Raw genomic sequence first — 26623 nt, 5'->3', positions numbered from 1 at the left:
CATCATATTTCAAGGCAATGTACATCTTGCTGTGGACAAAATTAAGTCCAATAAAACCAATTTCCGTTCTGACATTATTTAAACATGGCCACAATCAAATAGAGTAGAAAGCCAAATGAAAAACCCAAACATTAAAGTGATTTCATAGATGAGGGCTGAAAAGCTCCACTGATTTGAACCCCTCCTACTAAAGATGGATGTCCTGCAGTATATTATGGTCTGTGCACTGTACAATTCTGTGACTTTTTAGCTACACTCTTCATTTTAAGTGGATCATGTACTCTACACTCCCTTCTGCAACAGCTTAAATCCCACCATGCGATTATCTTTTCCTGTAATACCACACTTTTCAGAATAGCAGCACACCAGCATTGTGAATAAACCCCAACAAAAGAAATTTAAGGACAAAAGAAGCATTGAGGGATGCAGCCTCTATAACTACGCTGTGGTTCATTCTTGCTTGCGGCCGTTGCTGTAACTGTGTGAAGTACCTCTGCCTTTTGAAAAGTGCTCCATGAAAAACCCTCAGTTATCCAGTCAGTAATAGCAGCCTCTTTAACGATTTCTGAGAAACTGCATTGGTCTTTAATTGGACACCGAGGAAAAAAAAATAAATCTTAGTATCTTTGGACCGTAAAAGTTGCCTATATATTTGTTTCTTTATTCTTCACTCACGTAGCTGCCCACAGAAGTCCCACCCCATCCCCTGAGGCTGCAATAGAGTGGCAGAAGAAATTTTTGCTAAATCCTTGCTGATCTGACAGTGAGTTGCAGTCCCCAATTCCAAACCCTCTCATCTAGCACGGTATCAAACCCGCCCCCTTTGCTACTCATCCCGGCAGCCCTGACAGAGCTTAAGGGAAACAAAGCTCACGAGCAGATGCATCTGTGCCATTAAAATACATGGATATAGGTCTGACAAACGTCTAAACAGCAAATTAAATGTTAGGATGTGCTTCCTCCTCCCTGCCAGCCAGGCAAGGCAGTGCATGGGGAAGCAGTAGCTGCACTACCACCCTGAGGACACAAAGGGCAGAGCCAAGGCTGCATCTCAGCCCTGCCTGCAGATTGCACGGAGTGTGTCCAATCCTATTCCTTTTTTTGTTTTTTCTCTTCTATTTCTGCCTCCCTCCCTTTTTTTGGGGGGGGTGTGTGAACAAATGATAGCTCTGTGAAAATCAGAGAACAAAGGGAAGATCAAAGAAGCAGGTAGCTAGATCATTATGTATCCCAGCTGGGACAAGAGTTTAAGCCTCCAGAGCTCACTTGCCAAGTTATTTTAGAGTTATGCCAAGAGAGCTGTGCCCTCTGAAGCTTTCTGGCATAGGAAGTGTTGTGAGGCAAAGCAATGAGGTTTCCAGTGCTGCAGGAGGGATGTCAGGCTGCAGGAGCCATCAACTACACAGGCATCTAGTTAATTCAAGTGCAATTACGGTCAATAAAGGTTGTTCGTTACTTACATTTCTTTGGCACCCGAGTCCAAGAGATGCAGGTTTATGTACTGAGGGCCTCTCTCTGTGTGTGTGAGGATTTTGGGGCACAAAATCCTGGGTTTTCAAAAGATCCAGCTAACAACTCTGAGGTGCTCACAGAGCACTCGCTCCCTAAGCTGCATCACTCCAGGGACAGTCAGTGCCCCTGGGAAGAGGCTGTACATGGACAATATGTTGGAGATTAGGCTGGAAATGTGGGTCAAGAAAACACCCCAGAAATACCACCACATCCCTCATGGGATTTGGCTATGGAAAAACCCCAGGACTGTAAGTGTCCTTCTGCTCTGCTTTTTCTACCTCTGTGTTTGGAAATGCTCAAAGGCAAGGTTTTGGTGGATGGGAGAACCTGCCTTGCTCAGCATGCACCTCTGCTCCTCTCCTCACTGCTCAAATACCATGCTCTGTATTTTCCCAGCACCTCTTGCACCACTGAATGCAATCTGTACTAATTAAGCCGTTCACACAGCCCTTTGTTTTGTCCTGTGTTGCTTTTCCACCCACATTTTTCTTCTTTTCCCCCTCTATTAATTTTTTTTTTTAAATTTTTTAAGGCTTGTAGCTTTGAGCCACCTACAAACGAGGGTGAAGTGCTCTGTGCTAAGATGTTTTCCCTCCTTCCCAAGCCAGTGTTCTCTTAAAACCCATGCCTGTGGGAACGTGTTTTCTGGATCTAATTTGTAATTTTCTGTGCAAAGAGAACAGAAAGAAGATGTTAATTTCACTAGCTACTGATTGCAAAAGTCAATACTCCTTGAGCCATTTGTGCCATTTTTCATCTTGACAATTCTTCTGGAAAAAAATTAATTGTCAAAAAGTGCAAAATATTTTACCCATGTGTGCAGATTATCAACAAAGGTGAGTAGAGAGAACAACAAAAAGCATTTTAAAGTATAAACCCATTTCTTTTCTGCATGAAAAGGATGGGACATGTATTTCTGTCATTAGCTGCTGATTTTGGAAATATTTGTACACTAATTACACTGTGCCAGCAATAATTGACCAGCTGTACAATTGCCTTTTCTCTTTCCCTTCAAACCTAGAGATTCTACAGAACCAAAAAGATAATTTCCTATTACTCAGAATAGTACATGAAATAAACAGCCACAAGAGGGTTAGAGGGTGCCACAGTTAAAAACTCACTTTCTACAGAAATTAGATATATGTGTGAGTGCATGGAATGACCAATCACACAACCAGCACAAGGAAATGTAAAAATAAAATCTGCTCTCCTGACAGCAAGCAATGTCTCCTAGGCCATGCCCAGCTTTCCCCACTGTTTGGAAGGAGCAACCCTTTATTAAACCATGCCAGAGGAAGGTGAAGGGCTGTGTGGACAGAGCAATGCCTGGAGTTGAGGCTGGCCACATTGCTCCTAGCAGGTCTATCCAAGTAAGAGGTTTAACCATTGGGGCATTCTGTCGTTCCTTTAGGAATCAAAGACTTCCTTTATTCCTCTAAAAGCTGTTTTAGCTCTTGCTCTTGTTCTCACTTCCATTTGCCTGGGCAAGCACGACAAGCAAGAGAGACAGACTGACAGCCCTGTGGTGGGCTGGCCCCTACTCCATCACTGCTGCCTGCTCCCCAGCACTTCAGCTCAGCAGCAAAATTCAGCGTCGCTCCCCCAGATTCTTGCAATATAAACATTTTTACATGATTAATGTGCGCTCTGCACGTTCTGCAAACACTACAGCAAACCCAGAAGTTTCAGGTACTCCGACCACTGTGATGCCAGCAAGCAGGAGAGCCTATCCTGAGCAAGGAGGACAAGCTGTGACTGTGCGTGCAGGAACTCACCGCTTCACAGGGACTCAAGAAGATGGCATCGGATCTCATTAAATGTTTAGGATCTTAATTTTTCAGTGATTTCAATGGGCAGGTAAGCATCAGAAAGAGATCAGTGGTCATTATATGTAAGTCAGGTAAGAGTCTGAGGGTTTGCCTCAGCACAAAGGTCTCTAATTAAGTGCATTAAGCGAGCAGACAGGATAGCACAGCCCTGGTGCTGCAGCAGAACCTTCATCTTCCCCCAGGAACCATTTCACGGGAAGCAGCAAGAAGGAGGAGAATTGACACAGGAGCCCTACATCTGAAAGCAGGGCCTTGAGATTTCACTGTGAGCAAAAAAAATCTCTTCCTACTAAACGAGGCTCATCACCTGCCACTCTCCTGTCTCCAGCCTTTGTTCACTCCAGTAATGAACACCTTTGTACAAATAGCTGTAGATTAGAAAAGGAATTAACCTCCAAACAAAAGAGAAGCTTAATTAAGCATTGCACTAAAAGAAAACAGAGGGGAAGTACAGGTTAAAAAAAAAAGACAAAAAAAAGACAAGACAGCTGCACAGACTTAATTCCATTTTTCCTCTTGTAGGTCATTTTACTCAATGTAATTTCCTTTCTGTATTTGCATGATTTTGTTGCTGAGGCACTGCCCATTAACAGAAGGGTTTTTTCTTGCTTTTCATTCACTTGTACCTTTTTTTAATACTTTGCATTACAAGCCCTCCATCAAAAAAAATAATAAAAAAAGCAAAACAGATTTAAATTAGACTTTGGGAGTATGCCATTTCATATACTTCTCCCCAGAGAGCTTCAGCTAATTAAACAAATGATTGCAAAATACTCACAATGTCAACCCTGTCAGCTTATATGCAAAATATCTACACCAAGCCGTGGTTATTTAACCAAACACAATGTGAGGAGCAATGTCCTTTGAAGATAAGCACAAACCTTAGGCTGCAAGGGGACACTTTTTAAAACCATGGGTGGATTATGAGGAGACAACAGACTTTGAATATCCCAGCCCATGGCCTCAGGAGCCAGCAAGCACAGCCACACCAATCTGAAAGGGACAGGAGCTGAAGAGCTGGGTGACCATGATGAGATTTCAACACATTCCAAAAATGGAGGAGCACACTGAGCTGCTCTTGACATTTAGGCTGAGCTCTATATTACTGCTAGGAGGACAGGGTAGGAGTAGTTAATGATGAGGAAGGAAATATCTGGATTTTTGCTGTTAAATTGCAGCAGCTCAGAGCAAAAGCTGGAAAGAAGCAAGCAGATAGAAATAGGTGCCTGGAGTAGGAAAGCAGGAATATAAATGTTACGTGATTAGTCTGTGCATAGCTGCTGGAGGCAGTGAAAGTCTCAATTGTGTAAAGGTAAAGGATTTTAAATTTCTCTACACATTACATAAATTACGCCTCCCCCCCCCATTCTTTCCATCCCATCTTGCCTTCCTCTACTCTAAGCCATGCAGCTTGCCTAACAAGCTCTCTGTGTCCATCCTCTCTGCCCAGACCCTGCTGCCTGCTTCTACCCTCTGCAACTCTTTATTCCTCCCATTTTCTTCTTTACAACACACACCTCCAGCCTGAAGCATGCACTGACTGAGTGTGAGTCAGGACTGAGCACTCCTCTCTCTCACCCCTCTATCCTGCTCTCTTCTCAGACTATGTTTAATTTGCCCAAGAAAGAGACACTTCCCAGGCCAGGCACCTTAGCTTCCAGAAGGATTTTATGGTCAGGGGCATGCAGCAAGGTCTAACATGAATTATTACAGCCTTAGCTAGGAAAAGGCAATATTAACTTTCCTAAAGCCTTGTTAAGCGTCTGAACCCCACTGCACAAGGTTTGAGCAAAAAGGACAGTGAGGAGGGAAGGCAGAGGATAAGGGAGGAAAGGTTGTTGTGCTCATCATGGCAGGGTTGGGGCTGAAGCTGATGTTAAAAAGCACTAACAGAGTTAGGATGCTGGCAAGCCTCTGACAGGCTTCCCAGCCCTACTTGAGGACTGCTGCTTGCTGTGCCTCTGGCAAACAGGACTGATCTCAGCTGGGTGGACCTGCTTGCTCAGCACCCCTCGATTTAGGAGATAAGATTAGCAGGGGAAAAGCCTCACTCACCTGGATCCAGGTGCAAACCCAGCTCTGTTGCACTCAATGTCTGAAAGTGTGAGACAGTAGTACAAGGCAAATATTATCTATTGTCAGGTGCCATGACCATGATAACCCTGAGGATGCTCCTGAAGACATTGTCCTGGCTGAATCAGCGAGGTGCAAGGCACAGCAGAATTGAGGCAAGCTCCTACCCATCCAGTCCTCCTCTGTGGTTGCTTCATGCCTTGGCAGCAGTATTAATGAGAAAACAGTTTTGAAAGGGGAAACTCAGTTCAGAACATTCCTTTAGGAGAAATGCCAAGATTCTTCCTTGTTTATTTTCCTTGTTGTGTAAACATTTTCATAATGCTTATCAATACAGTCTGTAGAGTGTATTTGTTAAAATAACCAGCATGGACATCGGTATCTTGCTCAGGACTCTGGCCTTTTCTCTGACTCCATACACTGGAGCTAATGCATCATTTGCCATTTTACTCTGTGTATGGTGCTACCCACACTGCAGGCTCTTAGTGAATCAAGCTAAATGAATGAGAAAGAACCAAAATCACATAATAGACACCAGCACTGGAAATGGTCAGGAAATAGGAATTAAGGATGAATGCTCTGTTTACATGATCCAAACACATTAAGGCGTGAGGAAGCTGTGAAATTCTTCACTGTATGTGTTTAGTAAAAGCATTCAGCTTGCTTCTGCCAGATTCCCTCTTAGCAGTACTGGTTCCAGATTCCAACTGCTGAGCAATTTTAAAGTTCAGTGAACAAATTGTTTCAATTGTTTGTTTTTCTCCCATTTTCTGTGTGAGTTATTCTCAAATTCAAGCTTAGTTTTTGTTTCTAAATGTGAGCAACAAGCTGAGGAGGCTCTAATCAAAATGGTGCATTAACTTCTCCCCCCACCTCAACTTCTTCAATGTACATAGCCCAGCCTGCACAGTTATGGCCACAAAATATTAACATAATGTACTTCTTCCTTAGCAACAGCTATAGTGTCAGGGGAATGCAGCCCATAATAATACAGCTTGATCTAGAAGCACAATAAAATATAAATAAGCTTGTTACACTTCAGTGGCACACAGGATTCCACTGTGAAGGGCCTTCATGAATTTAGAAACCTCATCTTCTTTTTACTCTCCAACGCAGATTATTTAGAAGAAGATTTATGGGCACACATTCCCTTTTATTCCTGAAAATGAAATGTAATTGTTTACTCAGTAACACTGTTATTCTGCTGCATGTCTACTACTAAATTTGTGGGCATAATATAGTCACACACACACTCATCTGTAGAAAGCAGCGCTCATAATGAGATAAACACGAAACCAGGACTTTGAAAAAATCTAAGGGGGAGACTGCCATGAGAGCATCCACAGTTGTGGTCATTTTCTAATGAAGAAAGCCCAAGCAATTTTCTGTAAAAAATCCAGCTTCAGTGAATTACTACTGATTAGCATGATTAATCTATAAGCCTTTCCCTGTACCTCTCTGCAAGAGCCCCAGCATCACTGTCTAGGTAAGGGCAAAGTCTTCTTCTTCCAGCATTTTTCTCCATCCCTCAAAGCTCTTTGGCCAGTAGCCCCATGGCTGCTGTCCCCTCTAACCCTTATAATTACAGCTAATTAACCTTAGTATCTGTTCTTATAGGCAGTAAGATCTTTCAAATACTGCTTTTTGTGATTTTTCAAGGAGAAAAAACTACATCAAGCCAGTTTGAAGGCAGCAACAAACCTTTTGGAGCTAGCAGATAGCAGTCCTTCTCTTCTGAGCAAACACTGTGGTTTTCAAGCCAAATTTACTTGGCTGAAAGTCATAAAATATGAGGACTCTTATGAGGGAGCCAAGTTACAATCTTAGCATGGTGTTCCATAATCAGTAAATCAGTATTTAGTACGCATTTATTAAGGCTGGGATTTCCAAAAGCACTTTTTACAATTCACAGGTATAACTTTCCCTCTGAACGATTATATCACATCACTAGGATTCCTTGTAACAAACAAGACACAAAGAAAAGAACCAAAATTCAACAATCTACTTTGAGGAAATTTGGGGGCCAAAACAGGGTCGAAATCCAGACATTCTATAAAGCATCAGATCACTGTCTCTGGTGGAAACCTCTCATTTCCAACAATATCTGATTCAGCCAAAGATGATTCCAGAAGCCAAGCGCTGTAAAAAAAAAAACTTGCTTACCTACAGAAAATCCCACTTCACAGCTGAAGAGCCATCAAGTAAACACAAAACTCTTTGACTCAGTGCTGTCAAAAGTAGTATGTCTGAGCCTAACATGATTTGCTTGTATGGGAAATCATCTGCTTGCCTTTCTACAGCACTGCTGATAAACTTCTACAAGAACATGGTAAACTATATTTCTACATTTTACTGCAAGACAGACAGACTACACCACTGGATAGCCCAGGTCTTTAGAAGTTGCTGTACCTAATTTGTCATTAACTAAAACTTTTTTTACATTTTTAACATTTCTTTTGTAAGGGTGATTTGCTTTTTGTGAATACATCATACACATAGTGAAAAATAACAGCAACAGAAAATCACACACTCATAGAATAGTTTGGGTTGGAAGGGACCTTAAGGACCACCTGGTTCCAACCCTCCTGCCATGGGCAGGGACACCTTCCACTAGACCAGGCTGCTGAGAGCCCCAGCCAGCCTGGCCTTGAAGAGCTCCAGGGATGGGGCATCCACAGCTTCTCTGGGCAGCCTGGGCCAGGGCCTCACCACACTCACAAGTAAAGAATTTGTTTCTAGTATCTCTTCCAGTTTAAAGCCATTATCCCTAGTCCTACTGCAACAAGACCTGCTAAAATGTTTGTCCTTATGTTTCTTGTAGACTCCCCGAAGGTGCTGGAAGATCTCCTGGGGGCCTTCTCCATGCTGAACACCACCAACTCTAGGCCTTGCTTTCATAGGAGAGGTGCTTGCTTCAGACCCCTGATAATTATACACTATAACACATTATAACAGTATTACATATTATAACTTTAATAATAAAAATGTATAAAAGGCAGTTTTGCCAATCTGATCCTTTGAATTTGTACCTATTTGTGAACGTACACAAGCCCTCCACTGAACAACTGGGATCCTATGTCCCACACCAACACACCCATATGTTTCCAGAGGAATCCTCTAGAAAAACAGGGTTTTCATATCCTCCATCCTTCCATGTGACGATGACACACTTCAGTTATGTCATGGAGCCCCTCTCTAGACAGACCCCACGTGACACAGTGTGAGAGATGACACAACACACAGCAAAGGATGCCAGCAGCACAGCTGCAGTGGCAAATCCTGGCTTTACAGGGGCTAAGCTCCTTGTGGCAGAGGGCTCCCACAGGAAGTGCTACCTCACATCATGAGCCTTTCTAACATCTCTGGATGTGTAAAATGAAGGCCACTTATGACTCTCAATCAAAGCGCTGCAGACCAATCCTAGTCTCTTTCAGACAGGCATATGGCTTAGGAAATCAGTGAACCTGAAATTTGATCTCTCGTATGATTTATTTGCCATCTTCTCCCATTACACAAATATAAATATAACAGGCATTTTTCTGCAGCCCTGAAATGATTCAGAATTAATACCAGATGACAAAATGGACCACGTACCAGGAGAGGGAAAGTTACAGTAAAAGCTCCTTCCCATTAATGGGGCCATTCATTCATATGCCCACTATTCCACAGGGGAGCTGGACATAAATTATATATTTGACATCTAGTTACAGACGATTATATCTGACATAATGAAGTTATAATGGAAGGAGTTTGCACATTGTTTGGTTATTAAGTGCCCATTTCTTGTCCCTGCACCAGGTGCAATGGTGATAGGCCATACAAATCATCCAGAAGAAATGCCAAAATGGGCTCCCTTACTGATAAAGCACCACACATGTTTATTAATTTAACAGCTTGTCTTATGTCTCCCCCATCTGCTCATTTAAAACAGCTATTTGCCCTATAAATATTTCAGGAAGAGAAGTGTAGCCAAAAATTAGTCTGGCAGAAAAGGAAAAAAAAAAGTTTGAGAAAGGGTCTGATGCTGTATGCAGCACTACAGTCTTTTTTTTCACATTGAACTGGTTCAACAGCTTTTTTTCCAAGCTGGTAATAGGACATTCACTTTAGATTAGTGATGCTTGAGGGTGCACCACCATAGCTGACTCTACTTTCCAGCTGTTGCCACTGTCAGGTGGGTGAAAACTTCCACCACTGATGGCAAGTGGCGAAACTCAGTGCAGCGAAAAATGAAAGCCACTGTCAAAAGAATCTCCTGGGTGCATGTCCATGTCCATTTTGAGCTTATCAGGTCATACGGTGGCTTCAAATGGCCTACAAGGAGCAGCATTTCAAGGCATCTTTAAATCACAGTTCAGGCTGATCTCCATAGCAAAACTCTTTTTACAAGGCAGTAGCTAGCTGGTAAAAAAAGCTTCTTAAAAAGTGCCCTTTTAAAACTTTTTTTCAGATGACTAAGAATAATGGAAAAGGCGTTAAATATCGCTCAGACTGTTCTTCCTCCCTTCCCCAAAATCCTTAAATATTTTCAAGTGTAAACACTTTGAACAGTTTCCACCAGCACACAGGAGTTGGCACTCCTCCTTGAGAGACTTTGTTAGCTCCAGCTTTCTGCTAGAGCAAACGCTGTTATCTTATAAATAAACAGCAATGCCCCAAGGTGCTCCTCTGCAGTGAAAACACACATTCTGGAGAAATCAGAGCAACAGTTCAGCACCACAGTGAAAACCAAAACGGTGAGCAGCGTGCAATTAACTCTTTCTGACTGGGGAGAGCTACATGCTTACAGGATGTAAGGCAGGACCTCACTGATGTCAACAAGCAAGCAGGAGGACTACAGGCTAGCTGCAAGACTTCCAGGAACTCTGCCTGCTCTGGTTGTGACACTCGTTAGCCCCACCCCTGATACCTAATGAGAAATTAATAAATACGGAGCATGGCCCATGTTCAAAGCAGCTGCCTGCCCTAGGAACATCACTGTAGTCCAGAAAGGTGGACATTTCAGTACAGACCCGAGCCACAGTGGGATATTTTCTGAGACCTCTGCACAAAACTGAGAAAAGTATTCTATCAGAGCTCATCCATCCCTCCACCATTTTCAGGACCCAAACAAGCTCTGTATCTGGCAATGGATTCCTGCATCCACATCTACCACCCTGCCAAAACCCACCCCCTTGCAACGTTGGCCTGTTTGAACATGGATATCCAGCCTCGAATGAGGCTGCCTGTCACAAGGGGAAAAAACAAGCGACAAAACAGAGCTCAAATGAAAAACAAACAGCAAAGGAACACAACAAACAAATCTCTGTAGACAGATTCAAGAAGAGAGTTTGAAACAAGGCAGCTGCAAATTCACAGTACACACGAGGCTTGTAGTCATTTCCAAAACTTTCCACTGCTGGTGCAGGTGTGGTGACAGTCACCTCCCTTCCACACAGCTGGGGCAACACCAGTTACCTGCATGCCTCTTACACACTGCTTTCCTAAAAGCCACGTGGGATAACAGAATGGTGCTGGCTTGCTGCAATGAGCACTCACCCCATGCTGGAGTGAGGGGGATGCTCTGGTGGCCTTAGGGCAGCCACAAAGGGGAAACCCTGAGAGATGTCATCCTTGAAAAAAGGCTGAGCAAAACCAAAGTACATGACCAAGAAAGAGCAGGACGCAGCACGGCATCTCAGAATTGCATAGGGAAAAGGGAATGAGGGTCCTGAGCATAGCAGACTCCAAACAGCATTCACTGCATGATTCCTTCTTGGCTTAAAGGCATCAAATTAGCCTCTCCCCTGGACTGTTCCACCTGAATAATGTGAGGAAAATAATATTGCCTTAAGAAGCTGTAAATAAATGGCTAACTCAGAAGGAGCAGGTTCAGTAAAAGCAGGACCTCTGAGAGCAGCAGAGGGACACTGTAAAGGACTCCTGAGCTGAGAGAATGCCTTCCCCAGGGGGACTCCAGCAGAAAATGAAAAAGCCTGGAAACAGAAGGTGCCTGGCCACCGCTGGCTTGCAGCAGGGAGTCCTGAACAGCACCTCTCTCATAGTGCTGGACCTAGGGAGGGAGAGGCAGGCAAGCTGGTGTCTCAGGGCCTGGTGAGCATGGGATACGTGACCCCATGTGTCAGCTTGAATTAAGGCAAGGAGTGCCACTGGGCCTCGCTGCCCAGCACTCCCATTTCTCTGGACCTGGGAAGGAGAACTGGGGCTGTGCAATAAGCCCAGCTGTCAGATCCTCCTACATCATCTGCAAAGCCATCGACCCTCTCAGGACCTTTGGGAGGGAAAAAATAAATAAGACCCAGAATGCATACTTACAAAAAGCCTACTCTATTTTTTTGTTTTAAGATTTCACTGTGTTCTGCTGCTCAGGAAAAGTTCACCCACAGAAAGTGCAGATGCAAAGCGGGGGAAAAGAATGGCAGAATGATCCAGGTTTTGAAGAAAGAAAGCACAAAGGGTTATCTTCCACTAAGATGGAAAAGAAAGGTGCAAAGCCAGCAAAACCTCTGTCTCCCTGATATGCTAAGGACTAGGGCCAGATTCTGTGTTTATGGAATATGAATCTGATAACTGAGGTTTACAGGAAAACCTCCCACAGTACCTTAACACGGTGCCATAACAACCTCCCTGGCTAGAGAAATCTCAAAGAAGGGTAAGCACTTCCTGTGCCTCCTTTATTTGCTATTTATTTCTAGAACTGCGGACCAGTACAGAGTTTAGCTTATCAGTTAATCCTTAGGAAATGTACTGACTTCAAGCATATCAATCTCCAAGATGACTACCCTCTGGACTTCAACTTAGAAGGAAACCTTTACAAAACATCCGCTCAACAGGGCAGGAGAGTTTCTCAGGCTGTCTAGCTTTAAATGCCAGGCATACATTTCAATTTTAATATGATTCCACATACACGATAAAATCTGCTTCTACACAGCTTTATAAATAGTTTTAGTGGACATATTTGGTGTGTTTAATTCACTTCTTTACTGTGTTTTAGTACCTGGCAGAATTTTAACATAAACATTTAATTTCATTTATTGCTATATATGATAATTCTATAAAATCCCTTTCTAAGGCAGAGTATCAGTGTCACTCTCATCTATGAAACTCCTTGCTATTGTCAGTGACCCATTTTTAAACACAGGTTTAACCTTCAGTCTATGATATCACAACCTCAGCTATGCCTGGACTTATTCTGTACAAAGAAGGTGTAAACACTTGCATAAAAATAATGTAGTCACATCCAAATTGTTGGACTGAAAGGAGGTGTAAAAATAGTAGTTAACCGTGCTTCATATATGGAACTAATTTTACAACAGCCTCAAATTAAAAAGCGGGTGGGGACTGAGAAGTGTCTTGATGAAAAATGCTGATTCAAGGCTTCATTTCTATTCAGTGATGTACAGTGTCATTACTGGGTGGCTGCACAGAGCAGTGGCTCAGAGTAATTACCCTGTAATGCACACTGACACTAATGCACTAGTAAACTACTGCAGTTTATACTCTATTCACCACCAGCGTCAGGACTCTGAAAGGCAGGTAAAAATCCCCTGCATGCATAAACAATGTGTGTAAATGTCACCAGTGATAAAATTTTTAAAAAGGAGAAGGAAGAGGCAGTTACAAATAAATCTGTCAGCTGAGAATTGCAACTGCTTAGACCCACAGGAGCACTAAAGCTGTATCTTTTCTTGATAATACAGGAAGGAAATACGTTTCTCTTAAAGCATCCTACCCCAGTTCTGTTTCCATTTATTACAATTAAAAGTGTATGGTGGCTGCTTCTTTTTGCCACTCTAAGTGCAAGGCTGGCCTGCACCTGGTGTTCAGCTTAGTGCAAGGGGAAGCATGAGGGGAAATGAAGAGCATCGAAGGAATAGCCAGAAGCATTAGTGGTTTACACTGACTGTCATAATGCTGCTCTGGTTTTAGAGATCCAGCTACAGGAAATGTAGAGGAACACAAGCTTAAGGACAGGTGCTTTTGACTCTTTTAATACAGCTCTTGTGGTTATGGGATGAAGCTTGGAACATGACCCAAACACGTCCTAAAGTGTCAGAAAAAGCAGACAAACAAAAAGGAATCTTAAGCCTAATATACTTAAGGGAAAAAAAAAAAATAAATTACAATACTCTAATGGATTTTGGATACTGAGACTGGGAGTGACAGAGCTACATATCCCACATCCCAAGGCCAGAGGGAAACCTTGCTCTTCCCCAGGAGACAGTATCAATTACTAGGTTTTTAACAGTCCCTAGTCACGAGCTAATAGATTGATGCCTCCAGAGCTGGCTTTCTTTCTGTCCCTCTCCTATTAAGTTACACAAGAGTATTCAAGTCCTTTTACCAGTACACAGCAGCAGTAGTATGAGTCCTTCCACCATGAGCAGCTTCTTCTTTAAGATCTCTCAACTAGGGGGGTGGCAGCCCTGGTGAAAGCTGTCAGGGTAGCAGTTCACGTTGCATAAACTCTATTTTACCCTCTCTGCAAGCACTGCAACTGTTCTGCCTGACCCACTTTGCCCTGCTCTGGTGGCACTGCCATTTATCTTGCTGAGGTGGCTCTGCCCTTGTGAACAGCAGATCACTGAAGAGTTTTTGTTAGTCTTTAGCTCTTTCAGCTTGGAGAAAGCAAGACACAGGTTCTCTCTCTGCTGCTTCCAGCATCCTTCAATCTTCTACAGTCTGTTCAGACGCCAAGGCAAGGATTTACACTGACCTATTCTAAGTAAGCTCTGATTCATCACCACAATGACAGACTAGAGCAAGAAGGTCCTGCAAGTCATAACCATCTCTGCCTCACTAGAGTGCTCTGCTATAAAAGCCAGGTAGTAGATTTTACCACAGAACTGGAAGTTTTCGAATGACTTAGAAGAAGCTGACGATCTCAAATGCACATGCCAAATCCCAGGGTAGTTCACTTAAAGCTGAATGGAGGTTGTGGACTGGCAGGAGATTGTACACAACCAGCCTGATTCATGGCAAGACCAGATTTGGAGAGAGGACTGTGAATCTGGCATCCTCACACCACCCAGCACATGGTTCCACCTTGCATTTTTCAATTAAGAATAGTTAAAGAAACATGTGCAGACACAAACACACAGCAAGAGCCTTACAGTGTTGTGGCAGAATGGTGACCATCACCACAAAGGTCAATTTGGTACTCTTTCTGCTACTGCAGCACCTTTGAAGAGTGGGAAAATGGGAAAAAACCCCCAAACCTAAGGTATAGAGTATCTCCATGCACGCTTTGGCTGTTCTCTTCCTCCCCTCCTCTTATCCCACAACATTCCCTGGGTTTGATGTTCATATACACTTGCAGAGTTGACCAAGAAATACCAAGAGATATCCCTTCATATTCCTGTATGATTTTTGCTTTGCTATTATCTATTCCAAAAAGAACAAGCTATTTACTTCAATGTCATACCTGAATATTGACCAGCCTAACCAAAAGGGGCAAAGAGAGGTGTAAAAAGTCTGTACCACCACATATGCCTGCTCATTTCCCCAGACCTCAGAGGCAAACACTGGAGGATCAGCAAGTGTGATCCTCCAAATGGGGCAGAGAAATCAAGAATTCACATTTATATTGCTTTATTTGCACCATTCAAGACAGGCACCTGTCTTAGCAGGGCTATTATGAACTTATTCTGTAAGTACTGACTACTAGCATCGCTCCCAAGGGCAATCAGCCCACCTAAAATTTGAATAATCCTCTATAATGAACATCTCCTCACCAAGTCTAGAAAAAAACCCCTCAAGCAACAGCAGTGAGGACTGAATCCAGGCCTGAACTGCTGTACAACCCATTCTGTAACTTTTACCCACCTGAGGGGCAGCTGAAATCTGTCCTTTTGCATTCTGCCATCATCTCCCTGTGCCTTTGCACTGCCATTAGGAAGGAAAGGTGCAAGACACAGGGCAGGACCTAAGGTGTACCTGTCCCTGCAGGAGTAAACTAGTGGGGAGAGCAAACCACCCTGTGAAGTGATGGGATGTTCAAAGCTATGTAATGGGACACGTGGGACACGGGCATCTCACACACGTCTCTCCTACTGGAATTAATTTGCTCCCCAGACTGTCCTTGGATGGAGGGTGACAGCTTGGCCATGGGGGCTCAGTGAACAAGTGAGTGATGTCCACCCAAGCCTGTGGCTGGTTTGGAATGCAAGTGAATGGAGACTGTCCCACGGACTCACCCTTGGATGGCGGTCTCTCCAGATCCGAATCCAGGTGGATCGGTGGGGCAATGTAGGAAACCTGCCCATGGTGAGCCTGCCCTGTGGACAAATAAGTGGTTTAGTTCCGCTGTTTCCTAGAGATCTATCAGGGCTATAGTCAAATACACAGCATTTGGATTAAAAACAGGTTCACAAGTATTTGTTCTGTTGTTTTTCACAATGAACTTCCATTTTGTGGAGGCACCTGGCAACAAGCTGAAACCACTGCCATCTCTCACCTTCTCCTTGCAGACATGGGTACTGTGGTGAACTTTAGTTACACCTGCTTTACCACTACTACGTATACTTTACACCATGTTCTCTTGAAACCTGTTCTCTCTCTATACATATGCTGTGGAAGAGAACCCAATTTCACACAAACCCATTCAATCTGTCAATCTCACTTTCAAGAGGGAAACAAGCATTCCTATGTCACAGCCATTTTTGAAGGAAGCATGGTATGAAGCACAATCCCACCTGTTTATCCCACCTGCAGGAGACACACATCATTTTTCAGAGCTCAGCATTGTTTTCACATGAGTGAGAGATTTTTTGGTTCCCAACACCATCATGCAGTTTCTCAGTTGCTAAAGACTTAATCCTTCTCCAGCAATTTGGAGGTAACTATATCAAGAAACTTCTATTTATAATAAAACCATTTTTTTTTATAATTCATCTATTTACTGTACCAATTTACAGGGTTGTTAATCTCTTCTTCTAAACATGGAAAGTTAATGACACACAGATTATGATAACAGTTAGAGTAACCTTCCCATTTCAAGTAATATTCGTTCTGCAATAAAAGCAGTTGATTCCTCTTAAGAGACACATTCCAAATAATTAATACAGCTCCCTGTTGACACTTGCTGTTGTTGCTCCAAGCAATTTCCAACCTAGCGTCACAGGCAGAGGAGCAGCGGTACAGTCTTCAGGCTTCTTTGTAATGACATCCAGGAATACCACAAGCACAGTATGCTGGTGCACATAATATGTTGAAAACATCTCTTCAGGGAGATAAAATATTAATGAGAAAAGGGAAAAAAAAAAAAAAAGTGTATCTCAATGTAAAGGTTATATTTACTGCTTTACACTGAGGATGACTCAGATAATTTGCATTATTAGCCATTACAACAACTGGACGTAATTCAGGTTTAAAATCTACCGACACATCATAAATTCTGTATTTGCTTTTAAGTGCTTTAACATGGGAAATCTGCTTCAGGCGAACCCATAGCAAATAACAAGTGACTCTGCTATCCTCTTTTCGTTTACATGTTAAAAATCCATTTGATGTCATTAGTGAGCAAAAGCCATCATTTAATAGCTGCTCAGTTCTGCAGCAGAAACAAGCAGACGGTCTGCTCTCATTCTGAGCTGCTCAGTGTGCAGGATGATCAGTGCCCTCATAACCACAGAACAGTCTCCCCATTTGCTGCATCAAAGATACCACTGAAATGTAAAATAGCAGAGCTTGGCAGGAAACTCTGGAAATCACCTAACCCAGCTCAAGGGCAGCAAGAGCCCACAGCAAGTGTCCAGTCTGATTTCCAATATCTCTAAGAATGGAGACTCCACAGTCTCTCTGGGCAATCTGTACCAGTGCTTTGCCACCCTCATAGGAAAAAAAAAATAAAAATATATATATATATATATATATATATATATAAAAGCTTTTCCACTATCTGCCTGTAAGAAAAGCCTGGCTCCATCTTCTTTTTTCCCTGTCATCATGTGCTTAGACACATCAGTAAGATCCTTTGGATGATCTGGTCCAGGCTGGATACTCACAGCTTTTCAGCCCATCCCCACAAAGAGATGCTTCAATCCCTTTATCATCATCATGGCTTGTTACTGGACTTGGTCTGGGCACACTGTTGACACTTGGGGTTTTTTTGTTTGTTTGTGTTTGTTTGGTTTTTTGTGGGTTTTTTCTTGTTTGGTTATTTTTTTAATCACCTGGACTTCCTGGGAGCAAACAAAAAAAAAGAATGATTCTGGAGGCTTAAAGGGAGTAAAGAAGATACACCCACATTATATGAAACACTAAAAAACATCTGTGAGTTTGTTTAGACATTCATTACAATTCAGTAATAACTATGGAAGCTTATTATTGCTTTATCAAGGCTTTTACTTTATATGGAGGAAGCACTAGCATCAAATGCTCTCTAGTGATAAATGAAACAAGTTGCAGAAAGCTTTTATCTATTTGCTGCTGATGCTAAACATAGTACTTCCAAAAAGAAAAAAAAAAATCAAACTTCTGTTACTACTACTACTACTACTGACTGCTATGTACTACTAATAAAAAACCAGACTTCTGTTAGGCTGCACACTTCTCACAGTGCTAATAAATCAAACTTTGCATTTTAATATTCCTTCTCCAAAAAAAGCAATGCATACAATTCTTGTGATTCATTTTCTGAGCATGAACGCCAGCTCACTTGTTCTTCAGACTCATCGGTGTTCACACTGGAGGAAAAAAAGGGTCTCCACTGTTACCTTATAAATCTTTTTAATCAATAGAATCACATTTCTGCTTTGGTTTTACTATTCTTGCCAGTGGTGGCCTTTGAGTTAGTTGAGGGAAGGGAGGCAAGGGGAGGTGTCTGAAGCAATGGAACTGGTACACAAGCACGTGGTCTTCTTGGCTTTAAAAGCATTAAAAGTGCTGCCACTCACTCAGTTAAAAACCAAAATTTTACCCAATGGGCTTCTGAAAGATTTTGAGCCTGGTATCACAGGTACAGCTCAAGTTGATCTCAAAGACTGATAGAACGAGCTTTCCCAAGTGAGGCCGACTCCCAGTCCCTGTGGAGTGAGTTTTGCAGTTTCAGATTTACTGCAAGCCCCAGCCCTAGGAATGAGGGACTCCAATCTCCCTCTCTTCAGTTCCAGCTGCTGTAGAAAAGCACTTTAAAAGATGGACATGAGAGCCTTAAAACAAAAATAAAAATAAAAGGCAGAAACATTCCAACACTCCACACCTGTCTCTCCAATCCTTCAGCTGTTTTCTCTACACATTGAATCTGAGTTGACAATGGTAAAGGAAAAAGAAAGAAGACTTCTGACAAAATACCAAAGGTCAAGATGTCTCTGTTGCTGATGGGGATATGTGCCTTGTATTGGAACAGCTTGCATGGCCTTCTCCCAATCCCACCCTGCCTATACCCATCTGCTCTCTCTGCAGCCAGCTCCCAGGTAAAAAAAGTAAACAGTAATCAAATGTAATCATCAAAGTAATGTTTGATGAAGTTGCCAATTCTGTACCTACCAGCTCAGGTTGTGTTCCATTTCCTTTATCCCTCTTGCCTGGAGAGGTCTGTGCCTATGGCTCCCTGTGAGGGATAATGCTGGGAGACAGCTGTGGATCGTCCCTGACCTGCTTTTCTTGCATCACAACACAGGGATGCAGGTCTGGCCAGCGCTGCCCGAATATCAACACCTTATCAGGTGAGACAGGGCAAAGAGCAGGTGTGGCCACAGACTAGCAGTCTTCATAGCAGCCAGGCCACCTTCATGGGCTGTGACAATGTGAAAAAAACAAACCCCATGTTTGGTAGAAACAATTTTGGGAGCAACAATATGGATATGACCTTGAAAGTCTATCTGGTGACATGCCTTCCTCAAGTAGAGGAAGTGAGAAAGATGTTTGCGAATTAGAAAAAGTGCTTGACTGGCCATTATTTCCAGGTCTGACGTATGAGTGAAACAACGCATTTTAAAAAGCCAATAATTTAGAAGAACAAAGATGTTTTATGAAGACTGAAGGAAACATAATAGCTTGGCTTAAGGGATTTTTTTTTACTTTTTCTTTTTTTTTAAAAAAGGGGATGCTCATAGACAGAAAATAAACATCCACACGTCTTCAAAAATCTGCCCCTAAGTGATTTTATCATCTACAGATGCAATGATATAAAACTACAGAAAAAAATCTGAAAATGCATGGACTAACCAAGAAAAGTAGCAACCAAGAAGTCTCATCTGTATATCTATTAAAACCACTTCCTCCTGATCATTTTGGGAAGCATACTACTGTTTGCAGCACCTGAGAGGGCAGGCCTTCCTCCTGATCCTAGGCCAGATTTCCAGTGCTGGTGATATTTGATTTTTCTAGAGCACAATGCTTATTGTCATATGTGCACATGGGAAATTTTTCTGTCTTGCCCCTGCTCATTTTCTACCTGAGATTTTCCAGTGCAGTATCAAAGAGAAAACCTGAATAAAACCCACAAGACTGAAAGATTCAAGCCCCCAAAAGCAAAGGAAAAAAAACCACCAAGATTTACCAGGCTAAAAATAAGGCTTTTTAGAACATTTGATGACTTGTCTCCTGAAGTCCTGGTGATGCCATGAAGATAACCACAGTGACCTGAATGGATGGCTCTCCCTTTTCCCTGCTGCTCCTCTGCTCAGTGCCCATGGTGGGTATGGACAGTCCTGCATCTCTGTGGTTCTGCCCCACACCTGACTCAGATCCAGCAGCAGCAGTGAGAAGCCACCAGGAGATATATTTTTTTAAACAAACATGCTTCAGACTCTTTGTTCTCAAGGGATGAGTCTCCTTTCTTTGCTGTCCTTATCCAGAGGCGATCACTGCAACGCATTTTTTTTTTGGCTGTCATGTCAGATTACTCAGATTTCCACCCATTTTTCCAGCCTCTTTTAGCATTCTTTTGTCTTCCACAGGTTCACCAGCCCCCAAGATCCTTTTTAGACAACCTAGTCAGCATTTCATGCAGAGGATTTAATTTAATTTCGTGCTGGTATCTCCGATGACCCGCATTCCCAGGTACTCTCCTACACCTCTTCTTGTCTGCACCTCTGTATGCAGGCACCTCCATGGATTTAATCCCTCATCTGTTAGTCCATTTGCTTGGATCATTAATTAGTGAATACCCATGAAACCACACATCCATTCCTGAGCCTTTGATTTCAGTTCTTTAAATATTTTTACTTTTTTCTTTTTATTAACAGTAGGATGGACACACACTAGGTATGCAAAATACATAGTCTAAGGAAAAGTCTTGGAAAACATAATGACTATTTCATTAATATCTCTACAGATAAAATATTATTTACATGCTGTGGCTTCTTTTTTTTTTCCCCATGTAACTGAAAAAAATAATTTTTAAAAGCAGCCCAGTTTGTCTGTGATGATCTGCTCTATAAAATACAACATTACTTTTTGGGCACATTTATGTAATTCTGTAAACGTTAACAGGATTTTTTAAAAAATCCAATTTATTTTCTAGAAAAAGACCACATTCACTTTGTCGGAGTGCAGCTTCTAGGATCATCACTTTCATCCTCTTTAATTTTCAAAACCAGTTAATTTTTTTTCTTGTCCTTTTTTCTCCCCTCGTGAGTCTTTTTGAATCCCATAGTATGTAGGCATATATAAAAACATAAGAAAAGAGAAATTAAAAAGCTGGTGGGCTTGTTAACAAACTCTTTTGACATGCCATTAAACAAATTTAATTCAGACCTATTACTCTGCATATATTCAGACTTCTCCTGGCAGCCTTTTTTTCTGCCTTTCATCAATGACTATCTTTACAAAACACCATTCCCTCACTGCCCACCCTTTTCCATTTTGCATTAAAAGCTTTCTTTTTAAATAAAGCTTTTATAAAGCCATTCTCTTCCTCGGTGTTAGCACAGATTCTGTCCACTGCTTCATTTATTCATGGCCTTTTATGGAGTCTCTCTCTTTCATCTGTACATCTCTCTTTCATCTCTCAGTGCCCTTTTAACTCCTTAGGGTAGCAGCAACTCACGCGCTCCCTCTTCTTCCCTCGCTCCCACGGTCATTTCCCTGTCCTTCCCTCCAAGCTGTGGATGCTTCTGAATACAAGAAAACCCTCTTTTCCAAGAGGAACTCTCTGACTACATTACCTCTGCTCCCTTGCCGTTTTGCCTCTTGTATTTCATACCAGGGACTAGCACAAGCCCTGCAGCAGGAAGAAGCAGGGTACCCGCAGTGTGGCTTCCACGAGGGACAGCCGGCTCCTGTCACGTCTGCCTGCTGAAAACAGAGGGTACCAACACCAGCAGCCCCAATGGGCTACGGCCGAGATTCCCAGTACCAAAGCAAACCTCAGGCTCAGTCAAGGCAGCTGCCAAATGCAAGGAAGGAAGTTCAGTGAAGAATGCAGGGAAAGAGGTGAACTGGGGAAATGTTTGGCTAAGTCCCTGCCATCTCGTGTTTTAGAGTAAATGCAAATCCAAAAGCAGCATCTGGCAGCGTGCCTGTGCGAGCAGAGGTTGGCCTAGACTTTTCTGAGGAAGAACAATTCCTGTTTTTAAATTGTCATAACAAACAGCCCTAACCATGAGGGGAAGGAGATCAAAATGACCCTTTTTGATGACGAAGCTGTCCCTCATGTGACAGCCAACACCTGAGAGGACCAAGGTTTGAGCTACAGGAGAAAATAAGGCCAAAAATAATGCCAAGGGAATGGGTTAAAAACTGAGTAGTATAGCAGGTAAAACAACTGGAAGGTTTTCACTAGTGGCAGATATATATTTTCCAAGGAGTATTTAGAACTCAGAAATTTATGATCCAGCTGAAGTCAGAGGTGAATGAGCTTCTTCAAGTCACACCAAGATTCCACATTTTGATGTGCGATCATCATAATTTGTATTTTTAGATGAACCTCATCTTTCTGTTAAGGATTTAAAACATTTGATTTAGCAGCACCTTGGCTCCAGTGATGCTCTGCATCCTGCAGTGCACATCCCAAAATCTACAGACACTGTGGTACAAGAGCCTGGTATAAAGGCTGGGAAGGAAGAAGAACTAAAAAACCTGGGAAATATTTCACATATGCCATGATAATTAAACTGTGTTAAAGATCTCCTGTCTTCCCTGCCCCGCCGAGACCATATGGCAGCACATGCAGGAAGGCTGCATCCAGGCCTGGTTTTCCCCAGTGCCCAAAGCAGGGACCTGACCTCCAGGGCTGCACATTTTTTGGGCTTGTCTCCCCAGAGGCTTGCCCAGCAGGCGAAAGAAACACGACACGTTGAATTTTTCCTTCCCTCCCACATGCGCTTGCTGTGCTATGAAATATGATTTATCAGTCACCTGTACCGAAAAACATGGGAGGGGAGGAGAAGGATTTTGGTGCAGAGGAAACAGGGATTTGGAGCAATGCAATCCTCAGAGCCCTGGAGCAGGTGACAAATATTGATCACAAACCACGCAGAGTGGGTTTAGCAATGGTGAATACAGGAAAACCCAGAGATACTTTTGGCCCACCTATCAGAGACTGAATATGATACGAAGAGCTCTGTGCCAGCTCCTGCTGTCCTTACTCTGCTCTTGTCCTAGAAATCAAACCAGATGTTTCCAACCTCCTTAGAGGGTCAAGCCCACCCTGTTCTGCCTTAGGTGCGCCTCAAAAGGCTTTGGATAGAGAAGTTCGGGGAAAACCCAGCAAAGGTATGCAGTTTATCTCCTGCAGAGGTGAAATGATTCCTTATACTGCTTTGAAATGTATCTCCTTGGGGCTGTCCACCTCACATTATCAGCTGCTGAACAGCAGATCTCATCATCAGAAAGTTTTGGTTTAGTTTTCCCTTTCTTTGGGGGTAAGGAATACTGCTGAGTATTTCTTTTCTCCCCCATCGATTTTAGCTGGATGCAGCTCTTAACCAAGGCTGCAGCCTCGTGTTAGAGCTGAACCATTTCATGGCAGTCTCCTCTCCCCTGTGACATGGCCAGGCATTCCCATCCCCTCTCTTGCAGCAGATCTGGCAATTAATGCGAGCACAGGGCAAGGCAGAGCTGATCTGATGGAAAATGCCCCACTGAAAACAATAATTACTAGTTTTCCACTGGCTCAATCAGCAGAACCAATTCAGGCTGCTGCAGCAGCAGTACCAGATCTGAAGCAAAAGGGCAATAATAAAAGAGCCAGGGCTGGGATGGGGACAGCTATCAGTTTAACCTTAGCATAAAGCCACACCTGGGAACAGTAGTGGCATTGTATCTGGACAACTCCTCCACCCCCACACCAGACTCTCTCCTTGCCCCAGGGAGACTCCCACCAATTGCAGCCTTCCTTCACTGCCTTTCAGAGAGCTTTAAATTCACCTGCCAGCATAATTTAGAGAGCAACTTCAGGTCAAGAGGTTTAATGAAAGCCAAATGCGTTACAGCACACAACTCACAGGCAGAGCTTGGGACACAGCCCTGTCATTCTTTTACTTATGCCACTCTTGTTCATGCAGAAAGGGGAGCAGTGGGGGAGAAGAAGAAATCAGGCAGTAGCTCTTGCCATGCTGAGCTTAAATTTCAGTGGCAAAGCATCCAGGGGGGGTTGTCAGAGAAATCAGCTGAGATGCTGGATTATGAGGTAGGAGACACGTCCAGAGCAGACAGGTAGATCTGTGAGTCACCAGCCTGGAGACGATAATTGAAGTGTCTCCTGGTTTCAGATACTGTGTGATGTGGTCCAAGAATTTGTCACTCTCGCCTGCCTCCATTTGTGATAGCCTATAGCAGATGTCCCCTCCAATTTTGTCTTTATTTTCCAACCTTTTTATCTCTGCATGTGTAGCACGATCTCCATTCCCACACTGTACCTCCCCGGTACTGCCTGCACTTCTGCTGTGAGCCCCATTTCATCACAGGCCTGATTCCCTGCCTTCCAACCTGCATCCTCCTGTCCAGCTTAATCAGCTCCATCTCCCATTGCTATCTGGCCAATACACCCTGCAAACCTTAAATCTTATCTCCCATGGGTTTCTGTGACTATTCCCGACTGCGACTGCAGCCCAGAAAGGGCTGTCAGACAATAAAGCATTAAAGCATCTTCTTCATTACAGGTATTTTTATCAACTGCTTTCATTAAGGTAGTGCAAAGAGATGAGCAATCTGTTTTCTGAGTGGGTCAGTGCACCCCAACTGCATTAATCACTTCTTCTGATCTGCATCAGGAGCCCTGAGAGAGGCAGTGCTGCCTGCCTGGCTCTGCACTCCTGCCAAGCCTCAGCTGTGCTGCAGCGGGACACTGCAAGAGGGGACAGATTCCATCACAAAGGGAGTGATCAAGCAGCAAACCAGATTGACACGACATGATTTGATGAAGAAATGAAACAAGAGTGGGTATTTTCTCCGTGACCTAAAAGAACAGGAATCTAAGCCATCTTGTATTTTCCATTTTTTTTCTTTTCTTCTTTCTTATCTTTTGAGATAATATAAGGTATTTCTCAGCATGAAGGACATGACTGCCTGTAGAGAGATTTTGACAACTCCCCTCTGAGTGCTAAAATGCTGTCAGCTGAAAAACTGAGCTGTTTGGGCAAATTGATCCAACTCTGACAGACTTCCTCTATGTTTTCATGTTTTCTCTCTCAATCAAAAGGCTCCTAAAGAATCCATGTTTTCAGTTCAATGTCAGGGAAAGGGGGAGATCATCTATTTTTGCTGCACTGTTCATCATTAACTTACCTGGAAGGAGAAACCTGGTAGAGGAAGAGGAAGGTCTCAGAAGTCTCTTGCATCTCCCCGTGGCACACAGATACAGGATCTGAACACAAGAGTTTCCCTAATTCACATATAGTAACTGCATATAGACTTTCTGACAGAGTCAATACAGTTTGGGTGCAGACACGAAGAGCATAGGAAGCTGAGTTTATAGGTCTGACTTTATCTCCAATGCCAATAACAGGCAAACTGCTGGATCAGCCATCCGAAGAAAGCCTTACTGGATTTTTTTTTTAAAATAATCATTAGGAATCATCTTCCCCTTCCTCAGCCCAAAGAAAATGAAATCAAAGCATTTTTAAACCTTGTCCCTAGCTGTGAATATATCTGTAACCTTTCTGCATCAGTGACAATTCTGAATACCATTTCTGACGGCCAAATCCTGGGAGCACTCTTACCACTTTATAGCAAAGATTAAGCATGCTCCTGTCACAGTCAGTGAAAGAGCATCTCTTTCTATCACCTCGGTTGGGAACTCCAGAAATCTCCAGTCCTCTAAAGTGAAGCAACGCCAAGCAGCCCAAAAGTGCTTTACAAAGACGGTTTGGTGCTTTGTTGTTTTTGCACTTTTTTCACCTTTTCATATAACACAGTTCAATAACTTGGTGAATGCTGTTGTGCTTATAGGGCCTTTCTCCAGTTTTTCGAGCTAAGTAACAAAACATTTTGATGTTTATTCTTCCTCTATACCCACCTGAGGAAGCCCATGCCCAATGTGTCCAATTTTATATATATTTATATATTTCTTAAGACCTGTGAAGCAGAATTGCTGGTTTATAGATTCAAGGAGATTTGAAGTCTGTAGCTTATGAATTTTACTTCTGCTGAAGTCGGCTATGGATTTTATAAACTCCATTGTGTCCCTTTTGATTGCTTCACAAAGTCAGGAATGACATAGAAGATTTTACTGTCTGTTCCCTTCACGCTGTCGTTCTACACTTAATTATTTCCTCATGGCCAGGAATGAGAAGTTTGCAATGGGTCAGAAACTGCAACAGCTTACAGACTTCTGAATAACTGTGCCCAGAACACAGGTTCACACAGCAAACATCTACAGACCAGATGTTTCATACAAGGTCGAATATAATTTTTTAGCATCAGATATTCCGTATTTGGGACTTATATTCCTTAAGGCCCTTCGAGCATGTCTCAGGATTATTCTTATATTCGTTCCCATGATGTTACTGTAGGCCTCTGGATGACAGTTTTGATTATAAGTCTGCACACTGCCTAGAACAATAGGACCCTGATTGGTACTCCTTGAATAATACAAATTAATTCTCGCCTGAGCCTCCTTCACCCTGTATGAATCATGCTGGATGTCTGCCCTCTGCAAGGGCAGCAGACAGGTCTGCGGGGCCACGGCTCTGTCTGCCAGCACTGGGGGACAAGGGTCCTGAGGCACTGCCAAATTTCCTGATCCCAAGGATCTAGCTGCATACGTGCAGAAGAGGCTGCTACACTCCATTGCTTCTGATGAGTCTGTCACACCCCCCTAG

The 26623-nt window shown here is 43.0% G+C and overlaps 1 protein-coding gene across 2 annotated transcripts in view; it reads right to left on the bottom strand.

The window, feature by feature from the left end:
• Positions 1-26623, bottom strand: part of ADGRL3 (adhesion G protein-coupled receptor L3) — a 481237-nt gene that overhangs the window by 116236 nt on the left and 338378 nt on the right. For both annotated transcript variants that reach the window (XM_058838032.1, XM_058838033.1), the window contains exon 8: positions 15611-15691. In XM_058838032.1, the coding sequence (XP_058694015.1) occupies positions 15611-15691 (81 nt within the window). The remainder of the gene's footprint in view (positions 1-15610; positions 15692-26623) is intronic.

The sequence above is a fragment of the Poecile atricapillus genome, chromosome 4, assembly GCF_030490865.1.
Source record: "Poecile atricapillus isolate bPoeAtr1 chromosome 4, bPoeAtr1.hap1, whole genome shotgun sequence".
NCBI classification, from domain to species: domain Eukaryota; kingdom Metazoa; phylum Chordata; class Aves; order Passeriformes; family Paridae; genus Poecile; species Poecile atricapillus.
Note: the sequence above shows the minus strand (reverse complement) of the source record. Positions and strands in the feature narration are given on the sequence as shown.